This window comes from Larimichthys crocea, chromosome VIII (genome assembly GCF_000972845.2).
Source record: "Larimichthys crocea isolate SSNF chromosome VIII, L_crocea_2.0, whole genome shotgun sequence".
Classification (NCBI taxonomy): domain Eukaryota; kingdom Metazoa; phylum Chordata; class Actinopteri; family Sciaenidae; genus Larimichthys; species Larimichthys crocea.
In genome coordinates this window covers 24,486,808-24,500,396 of record NC_040018.1, presented here as the reverse complement: position 1 = coordinate 24,500,396, position 13,589 = coordinate 24,486,808, and the positions used below count along the sequence as shown (strand labels likewise).

The following is a 13,589-nucleotide window of genomic DNA, read 5'->3' as shown; positions in this document are numbered from 1 at the left end:
TATTCATGTGTCAACAGTCGCAGCAGAGGACTCAGACACCTGTTCTCTACTCATTAATAACACCGTCTGCAATTTTTTCCACATTTGAGTTATGTAAGGTCAGCTCGGAGCCAGGAAATACAACAAAACACTTTATTAGCATATCACAACATAAAGCCCTCCTCCTTTTGCAGTGTACTCTAGTTCCTGGAGGTCATGTCCTTCTGGCTTTGCGTGGTCGGCAGCCATTGTGCGGCACAGGGGTGTTGTCAGTGATCGATACCACCTCCAGGCCTCCCATCGTCAAGCCTTTGATTGCAGACTGCACAACAGAGAAAAATACATTCATTTATTTAAAAAGCTAACGGCATGTCTACCGCTCCTTAAGCGGCCATAAATGATCCTCTTTATAAAAAGACTGAAATGAATTAAGAGGCCTTATTTCTTCACACAGTGACAGCTTTATTTGAGTTGCACTCCCTCTGTTACATCAGTTCAGGACAGGGTCAGTAGCACAAGTAGTACTAATCAATATATGGACATATTAAGTGGAGCTGAAGCGAGTTAAGTCAATTAGCGTGATTGATTAAGCAGTTAGTTGATCAACAGAAAATCAAATTTCAACAATTGTAAAAAGTGAAATAGTTGAATCAATTACGACAATTATCTACCAACATGATGAAGATTTATAATGGCTTCTGGGTGTGCACAGATAAACTGTGACTGAACAATAGAAACATTTTGTTCCTCTACTTACCAGACGTCCAGGACCAAGACCTTTGACCACAACACGGACAAACGTCACACCCTTTGCTGTGGCTTTCTGTGCAGAGGAAGAGACGCAGAGGATTGATGTCTACGCGTGGGGCTGATTCAAAACATCTAGATACGTTTTAATGTGCTCGAACTCCGACATTAGCGGAGATGAATGATGCAGGAGGTTAAGACCATGTCACCTAGTCCATGTTTATAATAGACTGGAAACCCTGTCAGTAGTTAATTGTGCTTAATTGTAGCACAATCAGCTAATTAAAACCAAACATGCCCGAGTTAAAACTTCACTAATGGTTTTGATGCTTTTCTTTATCTAATGTGATCAAATCAATATCACTGTTTATGCTGTTTGGGGTAAAAAATGCTTGTTAAATGTGAAGTATCTCTGATAATTAATCATTTTTTATAACACAAGCACGGCAAGCAGAGTGACATTTTGCTCAGGAAGTCAGTCACTTAAGGGATTCATCCATTCTGCATCTTAACAAAACAATACATTAGTGTGTCAGAGGACACACACACACTGATCTCTCACAGAGTGACACGTGAGAACTTACCGCAGCAGCAGAGATGCCGGCCGTCTGAGCAGCGACGGGTGTCGACTTCTTGATATTCTTGAAGCCTTCTGTTCCACAGGACGTCCTGACCATCGACTCTCCTGCGCTGTCTGTCAGCTGGATGTGTGTGCTAGAATGGGAGAGGTTTATGAAAGGGACAGTTTATGGTGAAAAACACGCATTTCATACTTTGATGACAAGTTAAACGTTTCCCCGTAACCGGTTTGACTGCATCAAATAACTCTGAGCCAAATGTTCTGCAGCTTTCTGTTTTACTTCATCCAGCTTCTTCTGGTGCAGGAGTCCTGTCCTACACATGGCTTCATACTGCACACATCAGGATGCACAACATCACTAATAACTATTAATTACAAAAATGAAAAGAAAAAGAGAAGTGAAATTTGAGTTCACTGTCTAGTTTCTATTTAATGACTCACATCTGTTCCTGCTCAGAGTGACAGATGGTAATTACAATCTGCTCTCTGAAAGCAGGATTCATGTGCCTCCTTTAAAAACACTTGTGCGGAATAATTTAACGTTATTCTTAGATAAGAATCTTTGACTAAAGATCATTAATAAACACACAACAATGACTTTTCTGAGGGAGCGAAGGCAAAAGAAATAGTTTGTGGTTCACTCAGTGAAACTTTAAACACTTAAACACAAAGCTGGTTCACAGAGATTTGATAAACTTTTAACTACATTAAAATGCCAATTTGACAACTATCTGTCTGACAACTTTTCTTTACAGAATAAATGAGCTGTGTTTTGACTTGCCCTAACAGAAAAACATGTGGCACTAATAACATCACTGATGTCTCTGATCCTGCATTTACTGCAATGCAGCAGCCCGTGATGTCATTAGCTGGATTTTCGTCCGACAGGTCCATATGAATGCTGTGAACATGGTCTGTTTGGTTGACGACTTGAAAAACAAATGCATGTGTATTTCAGGAATCTAATAACGACGTCTTCAGAAATATATATGAGTATTTTTTTTTTTAGCTTCACAAGCAGGTTCTACTTACTTGTTGTATGTGGCTTTAATGTGAACAACTGGCAACTCTTCAAACTTCTTTCCACCCCAGCTCAGTGAACTTTCCTGACCAGGCAGTGGAGGGAAATGGCTTTAAAGGGATTAAAACCGAGGTTAATTATTATACTGCAGTGAACAAAACATATGAGTATCCAGGATACACCTGACATATGCAGGTGCATGCAATAATATTATTGTTTGTATCATGGTCACTTTCTTTGCAATATTTCTTACACTATGGTCATTTTACATTACAATACTCTTTTTCTATATCATGCCACTTTTATCCTCAGTACTTTTTTGAAGGTTGATTGTGTTTCGTGTAGGTTATAGATATTTCTGTCTGTTTATTGTGTTTTTGTTGCCTTTTACTTTTTCTCTAATCCTGTAGTGCATGCTACACTTTCCTCTGCTGCTGTAACAAGTACATTTCCCCGTGGTGGGATGAATAAAGTATATTTAATCTAATCTAATCATGTCTGACCTGAAGTCTTTGGAGGTTTTCTCGTCGGGCTTCTGGACAGCACTGCTACATAATGTCCGCTGCAACACACCGCTCCAACATCTGCACACAAAGTCAGCGCCACAATCATCTTCTGTGCTTCATCCTGCTATGATCATCATCATCATCATCATCATCATCATCATCATCATCATCATCACCAGTTCAACTAAAACACTCAGCATGCAGCAGACTTAGCATCACAATAGCATAACGCCCTTAAAACACTCACAGAGAGCTCCCGTTTGCATTCAAGGAGGCAGACAGCTGCCGGCAGACGGTACTCACAGAGCTGACTAGTATACAATTGAATTTAAACATGTTTAATATGTTAAAGTGTCGGTTGAAGCACAGTTAGCTTTCACACACAACAAACGTGACATTGAAAATGTCGCGACCAGACCACCTATATCGTTTTTGACGGGGCGGCGAAAAAGGTCATAATAACTATTATTATTACTATTACAAATGCAAACCCTGTTTAAATAAACTGCATGGAGATGAAGTAGTGTGAAATATATTCACGCAGTGCATAAAATTGTACACAGGCGTATATATTTTAAAGTATATTAATGTTATCTCCCCCCCCACACTTTTATCGGAATAGACCGTTCCACTTTTGCACAGGATTGTGGGTAGAAGTAGAGACGTGCTGCCTTCATGGACTTGACACATACTCGTAAATATGACACATCGCGCTGAAGCCATCAAACATCAATCGGTCTTCTTTCTGCTCTGGATAAATAAAAAGCGTACAGTTATCAACGCCATAATAATATCATGTCTTGTGATTACGTGTCACTATGAGAATAACATCGTTACAATAAAACTCCCAGGCTGCCTGGCTTTATTCAAGAGTAGTTGCCAGCGTCACGGTTTTTCTGCGTATCCATTGAATGCAGCAGAAGAAGATGTCTGCGTCCTGTGGAAGGATGGCGAGTCGGGGTCTCGTCCGGTTTGTGTCTCGTGTCAGCAGCTCGGGGCTGCGTCCATTGTCCAGCACGTCTGTCTGTCGGGCGACACTGCAGACCAAACATGTCACAGACAAGGCGACTTCACCGTGGACTTTGATGGCAGCGGTGTGTCTGCAGAGGCTTCCGGTCATCTCGTCGGACTTGAGCCCGATAGAGCAGCAGTTCAAACACATGCTGAGCCAGGTGCGTCTGTCCGACACGGATGCATCAATCAGTATATGCAAACACATAAACACCACGATATCATCTGTGCTCAGGTCTCATGGTGTAACACATGGTGGTTTCCTATCAAGAGTTCAGCATGTGCATGTTGTTTATCACTCATAACATATATATCATATCATCATTAAACTGTTTTTAATGTTGTATTCTTGTAATTTGATATACTTTAAGGTTTGTTTCTGTTATTTGCTGTCTAATATCATTTATTCTAAGGTGTCCTTGGGTGACAGAAAGGCGCCTATGAGATAACATGTTTTACTGTATTATTATTATTATTATAACTAGTAAAATATGTTTAGATAGATAGATAGATAGATAGATAGATAGATAGATAGATAGATAGATAGATATACTTTATTCATCCCAAGCTGGGAAATTACAGTGCAGCAGCAGCATTACACACGGTAACAATAGACAACATAAGAATAAAAATATAAAGAACTATACATAATAAAATATCAAAATAGCAATAGTAAATAAAATATATTGTACAAAAGTATATACAGCAAATTGGCAGTGTTGATTTGGTGCAAAGTAAGAAAGGAGAAATGTGCAGTGACTGTACATTTTTTTAGCTGTTATTATACAGTGTAATGGCATGTGGCAGGAAAGATTTCCTGTATCTGTCCCTTCGACGGCAAAGCTATAGCAGCCTGTGGGAGAAGGTGCTCCGCTGTCTGTCCACTGTGTGGTGGAGAGGGTGCTGCTCATTGTCCATGATGGATAACAGTTTATTTAGCATCCTCCTCTCCACCACAGTCTCAAGAGACTCAAAACCCTCCCTGCTAATTTAATTTAAAGGTCCAGTGTATAGAATTTAGTTGCATCTAGTAGTCTGATCGCTGCATTGCAATCTCCTCACATCACCCTCACCTTTGTTGTGGAGAAATTGCTGAAGTCAAAGGTCAATGGTGAGGTCAGGAGGGAAGAAAGTGTTCAGAGCCTCTGATGTCTTATGCTGTATTATTATTGAAGCTTGGCCAAGGAGAATTAGAGACACTCTCAGAGTTCATCAGAAGTGCCTGAGTCGGTCTCACATTCTGTCGAACTCCTCCTGGTGGATAAACTTCAAACCCAAAGATCACACCACGACTACTATACGCCCCAGAATTAGTCAAAGAGAATGTCTTTACCCTTGGAGGTGTTATTGTCAGCATATTCTAGTCTGGAGACACAGATGTCTGTTTACGCAGATTGGAAGATCTAGGAAGGCAGCAACAGGTCTCTTCGACCCTGGCCACCAAGTGTTCAGATATGGTGGCACCTAGACTAGGACAACCAATTAATACTGCCGTGGACCTCAAGGCCCACACGTGACCATGTGTTACCTAAGAATAGAAAATTCCATAACAACCTTCTTCTACATTTTAAGAGCCCTGTCTAAGAGCCACTGTTTAGTTTAGTCTGTAGAAACACAGAGTTTTTTAATACGGTAGCCTCCATGAAAGAGGACCCACTCCCGCTGTAGACATGAAAGGATAAGTAATCCACTCAGGGTTTACCAGTATGTTCAGTTATTAGACTCATATTCGTATGCAGAAATCATTTGCGCAATAATTAATAATTAATTAATATTGAAACATCTAATTTCATTTACTTTAAATGACTGAGAAATGCTGCCAGGCCAACATATTTGTTTGTTGGCATTCATTCTTTATTATTTGATTAATTTTTATTAGAAACATTCTCAAATAATAGATTGCAATACAGTAGTTTTAGAAAAACATAATTTCATCAGACCTTATGTTACCATGATATTCTCTAGAGTAGGGGCAGTTAATTCCAGATTTTCATGATATACAACTTGTCAGTTTGAGGTGTTTTGTGCAGCTGCAGGCTCCGTGGTATGTCACTGTACAATAACGTTAAGCTCCAGAAGTATATGAGTCCGTAGATAGAGGTCTAAAAAAGGGTCCTGGAGTTTGAGCTCTGACTTTATTTCAGATGGAGCTGGAGAAAAGCATGCTGTCGGACCATGAGCTGCGACTGCTGGAGGACAAAGAGAGGATGAGTCGTAAGCAGGCAAACGATTATGACTCGGATGATGAGGATGGCCGCGGTGACCAGGATATCGTGTTGACTCAAGACCTGGAAGACTCCTGGGAGCAGAAGTTCAAAAGCTTTCAGCCAGCGCCGAGGGTCAGAGGTTCGTATGGGAAATGGATAAAATGTTTGACCAGTGGACTGAAAAAGTAAAGAACAATATGCACTACATGTATGTATGTATATATGTATGTATATATGTATATATGTATGTATGTATGTGTCTAGCTCCAGTCATTAATCGAGTAAAGCAGAATGGAAATGAAGGCGTCTCGTACATCTGGGTTTAAACTAAATTACCAGGAAGGAAAGAGACTTTTATTACTTCCAGTGTTTTTTTTTTTGGTGACATTCAGAAAATCTATTCACTCCAGCACTTCCAATTTGCATTTTATTCCCCGTGACATTTCCAGAGTTTGTGTAGATTTTGCTCCACAGTCACAGAGAGACACGGTTGTTGTGAAACGGCTGACGGCCTTTTTCTCTTGTTTAGCTGATGTAGATGAAAACTTGACTTCACCGGAGCGCTGCCTTGCCGACTCGCTGCTTCTTCTGGTCGAGCAGCAGGTCGGCGGCCAGAAGATGTGGCTGCTGCCTCAGACTCAGTGGCAGGAAGGAGAAACACTGCGGCAAACGGCAGAGAGAGCCCTCTCTTCCCTGTCAGGTAATGCGACCATTTTTAGAAGCTGATGTAAGCCGTGTTGAAATGAGACCCACTAACTAAGTACAGTCCATCAGTAAACAGTAATCAGCGCTTTTATCCCAGAGGTTTTTAGGCACAATATCCCCAGCAGGAGTCATCTTGGACACCTGTTCCTTCGTTCTCCCGTAATATGCAATTATAATACACTTATTTTCATATTGCTTAAAATCTCAAATATGCTGCAATCAGCACTCGTGTTACCTTAAAACAAGTTCATAGCTTACCTGTGAAGTGTAAAGGCAAGTTTGGTGAGGACATGTTGAAGGAAAAACTGGAAACTGTTCATACGATTTCCTGTGTTTATATACATTAATGTCAGTGCATTATGATGAAATCGGAACAAACTAACGCTACATAAAATACCTCCTTAAATCCCTCTAGAGCTCTCTCCCCAAGAACTGACCTACCCACTTTAAATTCCTCACACAAAATGAACCTTTTACAAGTTTGCTTTGCATAGTTTTTAGTTTTTAGTGTATTGTTTTGATGTTTTGATGATTTTACCATGTAAAAAGTCTTTGGATGCTGAAAAAAAATAAGCGCTCTTAAAAAAATGTTATTATTAAAATCTCACCAAGTCGCACTGAGATCCGATACTTTATAACAGATAATGTTTAATTTCCATCTTTATCTTTAAGAGTTACAGCTGTTCTTTAGTGTCTTATCTTTGGTTTATGGTCAATTCTAGTATCTCCTTTGGTAGAATATCAACTGTATTTAAAATGTAAGGAAAGAAACGGCATACTGAAGAGTGATGAAGGGATGTGGAAATCCTGATTTTTAATCCTAAAAGCAGCCGCTGCTATAATGTAATTCAATTAACCTCAAAAAGCATAGCTTCTGGCAGGCTATAAGGTGCTGTTAAAGGTTGTATTATTGTCAACACGCTCCATTTGCTGCATTATTACTGTATCTACATCCTAATGTCTTTTACTGCAATGACCCAGTTTTATCCCAGAGGATCATTTAAGTTTAATGCGATCTTAAATAGCTGCTGGTGCTTTCAGTACAATCGTCCATATTTGGATTTCTAGAGGGTCGAACTATCCTTAAGCCTGCAAACCAACAGTAGATTTATATATGCAGCATTGTGCCGATCATATTCTAGTTGTTCCAGCAGGAGCTGTCAAGTCCACTTAGACCTCCACTGATCAGTCAGCTGTAGATTAGACTTCAGCTCATTGATCTGCAACAAGCTAAGCTAATGGAGGGAACAGGAAGTTTGGCAAAACATGGAGGATATGACCCTGTAACGAATGCTCACACGAAGTATTTAACTTTGCTGTAAAACTGTCTTTTTCGTTTTTTTCTGCTGCTGACTCTGCTCCCGATGGAAATCAAGCCTTTAAGCTCTTTAAATAAAATGCCAGTGACTGAGTATGTTAAACTGTTTCACAACACTGCTCATGAACTATTAATGTGCCAAGTCCATCAATCACTCCCCATTAAGACTTTCCACTTGACATTAACGTGTGTCATTTGGTGGAGGGTTTTTATTTAAAGTGTCTTACAGTTGCACGAGTCAATCCATTTTTAATATAGCCGGACTCAATGGGAATTCAGTCTCTAACATGGTGTTGCTGTCGTGCTAATGTATGTTGAACCAACTGGGAGCATGTGATTTAGATGACACCAGATTGGATTAAAACTTAATTGAGAAAAGTGTGTTGTTGTCACAGCAAGTAATGAGAAACAGAGCATTAGGGTAATAACAACACTTAATTATGCAATTGTACGACTGCATTAAATTTAGGAACATCCACCCATCCACTTATTCGTTTACTCTTTATTAGTATTATATTATTTATATTACTATTTCAATTTACAATTCAACCTTTTGGCTTCAGCTGAAATGAACTCCCAATCTGTTCTCTTCGGGCAGGGGCTGGTTTCAAGGCAACTTTCCTCGGCAACGCCCCCTGCGGAGTGTACAAGTACAAACTGCCCAAAGCTATTCGGACGGAGAGCTCGGTCGGAACGAAGGTGTTCTTCTTCAAAGCTATTCTGTCAGACAGCAGTCGCCCCGCAGCTCCAACCTCTCCTTTTCTGTGGGTGACAAAAGGTGAACTGCAGCGCTACCTGAAGCCTGCGTACATGGCGAAGGTTGACCGCTTCATCCCCCAAGTGTGACGACTAAAAACATGGACACTGACTCACAGAACAATATTTATAAGGCTCAGAAAGTTACCGTGTCTGTCATCTTGTATCATACAATGTTCTTTGATTCGATATGTGTTTCACTGTATGAATAAATAGTTTTTTCATTTGACCAGTGTGCACTGTGGTATTTAAATTCAGATCTGACTGTTACATAATATCTGCTGTTAGAAACGTTCATGAATGCCACTTTTTCTTCACAAAGGCAGAGGATAGTTAAATGCTCACACACAAGAACAATGTTCACAAGTGCGTACCAGAAGAAGAAGAAAAAAGAATTCCACTGGGTGTGTTGTGGAGAAATTGTTGAAATCAAAGGTCAGTGGTGAGGTCAGAAGGGAAGAAAGTGTTCAGGAGCCTCTGATGTCTTATGCTGTAATATTTATTGATGCTTGGCCGAGGAGAATTAGAGACACTCTCAGAGTTCATCAGAAGTGCCCGAGTCAGTCTCACGTTCTGCCGAACTCCTGCTGGTGGTCAGATTTTAAGCCCCTACAGATAACACCACACTTTGAGTTCTCTGTTTCCAAAAAACAAATGATTCAAAATGTCTGTGATAAACACATTCACATTGTATCGCAGCCCTACATCCTGTCCTAGCTTCTTTTTGTCAACAACACTATAGTAGAAAATATATCCTTTCCTCTTGAATGACTTAATATAGTGAAGCGTATATAATGTTTGATACAATGCATGATGACTAGTCCTTGTCATAACGAAGTGTGTATGAATAAAGATAAGATGGACTTTAATAATTCCACACTGGGGAAATTCACTTGTCAAAGCAGCTTGTGTACACAAGGTGGATCAGAAATTACTCATAAATAATAAATATATAGAAAAGAAGTCAAGCTGGTGTTAAAGTGTCTGACAGCTGTTGAAATGAAGTGATAACTGATGTGATGAAGCTTGAACACTTTGGAGAACTGTTGTGGGCTGATTCAGTGCTTGAATAAGGGAATTTTGAGCAGAAATGTTTCATTTCATGTATCATTTATAGACTCAGTAGTCAAAATATAGAATCATTTAAGACTATTTGAGTCTAAAAAGTTTTTTTTTTTTTACCTACTGGACCACAACAACGTGGTATCTGACCCGCCATTAGTCAGAAATCCAATGCACCTTCCAGGAAAAATGCATATTAGCTTCAACAGCTGTCACATAAACTTCAAGCACCAGATGTCTTGCTGTGTTTTTGCTTCTTAGTGCTGCAACAGTTAATGAGTACACATCAAGTGCTGAAATCCGAACACCAAATGTTGCTGCTGTTTGGAGTGCACACTTAACTAAAATGTGTGGGCCTGGGAGGCCTGCTAGAGGTGAACTGTTGAGCTTCCTGCAGTTGGTAAATTGTCTAACAATAGATGGCAGTATTTCCACACCGGCCACAGTGGAGCACTGTGAGAAGCTGTGTAATTATGCCTCTGTGGTGACCTCAGGGGGGGACTGCAGAGAGAGCAGTTTCTGATCAACTTGGCTTCCTTTTTACTCATACTGAATATATCCATCATAGCAGGCTAATGTTCCTGTGGAATAGCTACGATAATTTGTCTTAGGTAAGAGCATTCTGATGTTCCCGACCATTCTCAGCGATCAGCCTGTTCTTTCTGTTTGTGTCTGCTGGGACAGGGAGTTATTAATGTTGTAGACACAGGCATTATATTTTTCCATCTTTATTTTCAGGGTTCACAGCTCTGTTCTGTAAGTTGGATTGTAAGATGTGAAGGTCAGGGCAAGCTAATAAGGGCCATTTCTAACTGTTTGGTTCACACACAGAACCACTTACTGTTCCGATGGCTGACAATGGTCTTGCTGCCCCCCTGCTGCCCTTAGTCCAGTTCTGGTACCTTACGTCAAATCAGGGTGTAATCACAGAAAAAGGAGCAACAGTCAATGCTTTCATATCCGAGAGGAGTCTGATGAAAGCGTCTTTACGCAGTTTGTAGTGAAAGAGCCTGAGAGGTTCGAGAAATTCACCAGTCTGGATCCTGAAACCATCAGAGAGTTGTACGTGCAGTATACGTGTCTCTCTATCCTCCATGGAACACCAATATTAAGGTGCCTTTGAGCAAGACACTTAAAGTGGAAACAGCTTTTCAAACCCTCACTTTCAGTTTTCTGAGTCTAGCTCTGTGAAGAAGTAGTCAACACCACTTTGGGAATAAAAAAGAAGAATGACGCATGTTCAGCATAGAGGTGAACCATAATTGTCACAATTTTATATTAAATGTGGCAATAGGCAAAAGCTTTTGTAATGTTGTGCATTGCACCTGAATGCAGTAGTTTGAGTAACGTTATTGCTTAGCACATACAAGTAACTACAGCAGGGGTTGGCATCAGGGTGGAGAAGGGAGTAATGAAGAAAACAATAAGAGAAAACACGTTTTTGTTCATTCATTTAGTCGATATATAAGTCTTGTAAATCCCAGAAAGTATCATCCCCGGTGACAGACAGAAGTGCATAGTGAAATTGAGGCTTATTGAGAACCATTCGAAACATGGATGGTATTGTTAAAGCCAAAACAAGTTGTTTATTTCCACTTGCTCCTGTAAAAAACAAGAGAAGATTGATGGCTGTCCACCTGTTGGTCAACCTAATAGTCATAGGAAGTTCCTTTTAAAATCTGTCTCTTGAGAATGTTTAGTACTAAGTAGTAAAAACCTTCATTATGAGTGTCGCTAATAGTTAAAGAATAGTCAAGCAATATAATTTTTCTGAGGCTGAGATTTGTTTTCCTACTATGGGTCACGCTCCTTAAACACTACATTTCCCACAATGCAACTTAGTCGAACCTTATGTAAAGACTTTTCTTGTCTGTTAAATGTCTTTCCCATTGTGTTTTTTATTCTCCATGCCCCACAGACTTGCTGTTTTTTCTCATTTTCTAGAACAGTAGATTACTTTTCTGTCTCCTAGCAGAGATAAAGAATTTTGTACACATGTGCAGTCAATTCTAATCAAAGGAGGTGTCCCCCTTCAGATATTAATCAACTGTCATGTCATCAAACACGGGTACAGACCTGCCAAGCGACAGGCAGAGACAGAGGATCACTGCTTCACTTCAGCAAAGTTTCATACCTCCTCTTGCTGCCAGAGGCTGCCCCACAGTCTACCTCTTCATCCAATTAGATAGCACATGATAGCACCAGGATAACAAATGTCAACAAAAAGGTCTCGCAGTTTTTCGCCACTGAAAAGGGTAAAAGAGAGACAGTAAATGCCGGGGACGAGGCAAACGGCTTGCAGGCAGCTGATGGCCGCTTCTCGAGCCCTGCTGCAGCTTGTGAAACAGTTGCACGTAGACCAGAGGATGTTGCTACCCTGCTAGACTGTCACATTCACACTGGCCTCATTCTCACTCGGGATTTGAAACTGATTTTAAAGCAGCCGCTGAATTTTTTAACCTTATTCTTGTGCTCCTTTGAAGTTCATTGCACAGTGCAAGGCACTGCCAGGCTGAGGGGCTCAGCTCCATTTGGGTGACCTGTGCTAATAATAGCAATCTCACTTATGGCACTGTCAGGCACTATCAGGGGTAAAAGCTTCCACCAAATGGTAAAGTGTATCTCCCCTTCAGTGACGCCGTTGGTTGATGCAACATTATGTTCATATATTGCATAACATCTCTATAAATATCTAAGATATCTTGTGTGTGTCTACACACTTTGGCAGCAGTTTGGCAGAGCAGTGAAAGTGTGCTCAGAACAACACAGCACAGTAAAACTTTTCCTCTCTCACATGTCAGTGTCATTCCTAGTTATAAACAAAGCCTGGCTCCAGAAGACAGGAACCATCTGTAGAAAACAGGGCAGCTCTGTTTGGAGTCAACCTGACTTAGTGAGATTAAAGGACAGCACCACGTCTCCACTACCAGGAAAAATGCAGCAGAGCACCCGTCTCAACACTGTTTACACACAGCTGCTTTTTTATTTTTATTTTTTTTATGCAAATTTCTCATGACTTAGAGGGATGTAAGCATGCCAGTCATTCACAGCAGCTTACCAAAACATTTGATAAAGGAGCTTATTAAGAATCTTTATGGAACACAAAATAAAGCATAGAGAGATGCAGGTAAAGGAGAGCGGCTCAGAGGAAGGCTTGTGGATCCCGAATGAGCTGGACCACATTAAGCTCCTTAACCAGCACCATCCTTAGTTCCACTCTCACACCATGCAGTGCTACCAGCACTGCACTATATTTCATACCCTTAATCATTCAGTGACAGTCAGCTAAGCACGCATACTTTCAGCTCCATCCTGCTTCGCCTTTATTCAGCTACACACACTGAAGTCTGCCAAAGGGGTTTTGCATTTTTGTTAACCGCAATTCAAGTGCATTCACTCACCAGTGTTTCTAAGCAGCTAACAATACATTAGATTAGATTACACTTTATTTCGCACAAAAAGTACCAGTGTAACAAAATGCAATTAAGCATTTTAGGACATATGTGTATATAGAGATATGTAAAGGTAAACTAATGTACAGAAGTACAAAAAAAAAAAACTACCCCAGTGCAACCAACAACACCATTGCAGACAGTCCCATTTTACAAACAAGCACAATATTCTGTAATCTACAGAAATATCATAAAAATGAAGCCACTACAAAACAATAATAAACAAATACATACGTAAATAAATC

The 13,589-nt window shown here is 40.3% G+C and overlaps 2 protein-coding genes across 3 annotated transcripts; one reads left to right on the top strand and one right to left on the bottom strand.

Moving 5' to 3' along the window:
• Positions 1-118: 118 nt before the first annotated feature.
• On the bottom strand, positions 119-3,786 carry mrps11 (mitochondrial ribosomal protein S11). 2 transcript variants are annotated; one of them, XM_027281310.1, is made up of 7 exons: positions 3,671-3,786; positions 3,526-3,583; positions 2,831-2,911; positions 2,339-2,437; positions 1,311-1,440; positions 737-802; positions 119-301 (listed from the first exon to the last, which is right to left on the bottom strand). In XM_027281310.1, exons 2-7 carry the CDS (start codon positions 3,561-3,563, stop codon positions 194-196), a joined length of 522 nt encoding a protein of 173 aa, XP_027137111.1. In that variant the 5' UTR covers positions 3,564-3,583; positions 3,671-3,786; the 3' UTR covers positions 119-193. The 2 variants fall into 2 exon arrangements, with proteins under 2 accessions (XP_027137111.1, XP_019113918.1); XM_019258373.2 differs by lacking the exons at positions 3,526-3,583; positions 3,671-3,786 and adding an exon at positions 3,081-3,319.
• mrpl46 (mitochondrial ribosomal protein L46) lies at positions 3,720-9,060 on the top strand. The gene is made up of 4 exons (XM_010734063.3): positions 3,720-4,005; positions 5,989-6,190; positions 6,581-6,751; positions 8,673-9,060. The coding sequence occupies exons 1-4, from the start codon at positions 3,745-3,747 to the stop codon at positions 8,918-8,920; spliced, it is 882 nt and encodes a 293-aa protein (XP_010732365.3). The 5' UTR covers positions 3,720-3,744; the 3' UTR covers positions 8,921-9,060.
• Positions 9,061-13,589: the final 4,529 nt, after the last annotated feature.

What these genes read in the sequence shown, in the direction of transcription:
- mrps11 (XM_019258373.2), bottom strand. Translation starts at nt 3,169, where the DNA reads ATGTTTAAATTCAATTGTATACTAGTCAGCTCTGTGAGTACCGTCTGC. An exon ending in AAAACCTCCAAAGACTTCAG is followed by an intron (nt 2,438 to 2,830) that starts GTCAGACATGAT and finishes ATCCCTTTAAAG; the next exon opens with CCATTTCCCTCCACTGCCTG. An exon ending in GTCTTGGTCCTGGACGTCTG is followed by an intron (nt 302 to 736) that starts GTAAGTAGAGGA and finishes TCTGTTGTGCAG; the next exon opens with TCTGCAATCAAAGGCTTGAC.
- mrpl46 (XM_010734063.3), top strand. Translation starts at nt 3,745, where the DNA reads ATGCAGCAGAAGAAGATGTCTGCGTCCTGTGGAAGGATGGCGAGTCGG. An exon ending in GCCAGCGCCGAGGGTCAGAG is followed by an intron (nt 6,191 to 6,580) that starts GTTCGTATGGGA and finishes TCTCTTGTTTAG; the next exon opens with CTGATGTAGATGAAAACTTG. An exon ending in AGCCCTCTCTTCCCTGTCAG is followed by an intron (nt 6,752 to 8,672) that starts GTAATGCGACCA and finishes CTCTTCGGGCAG; the next exon opens with GGGCTGGTTTCAAGGCAACT.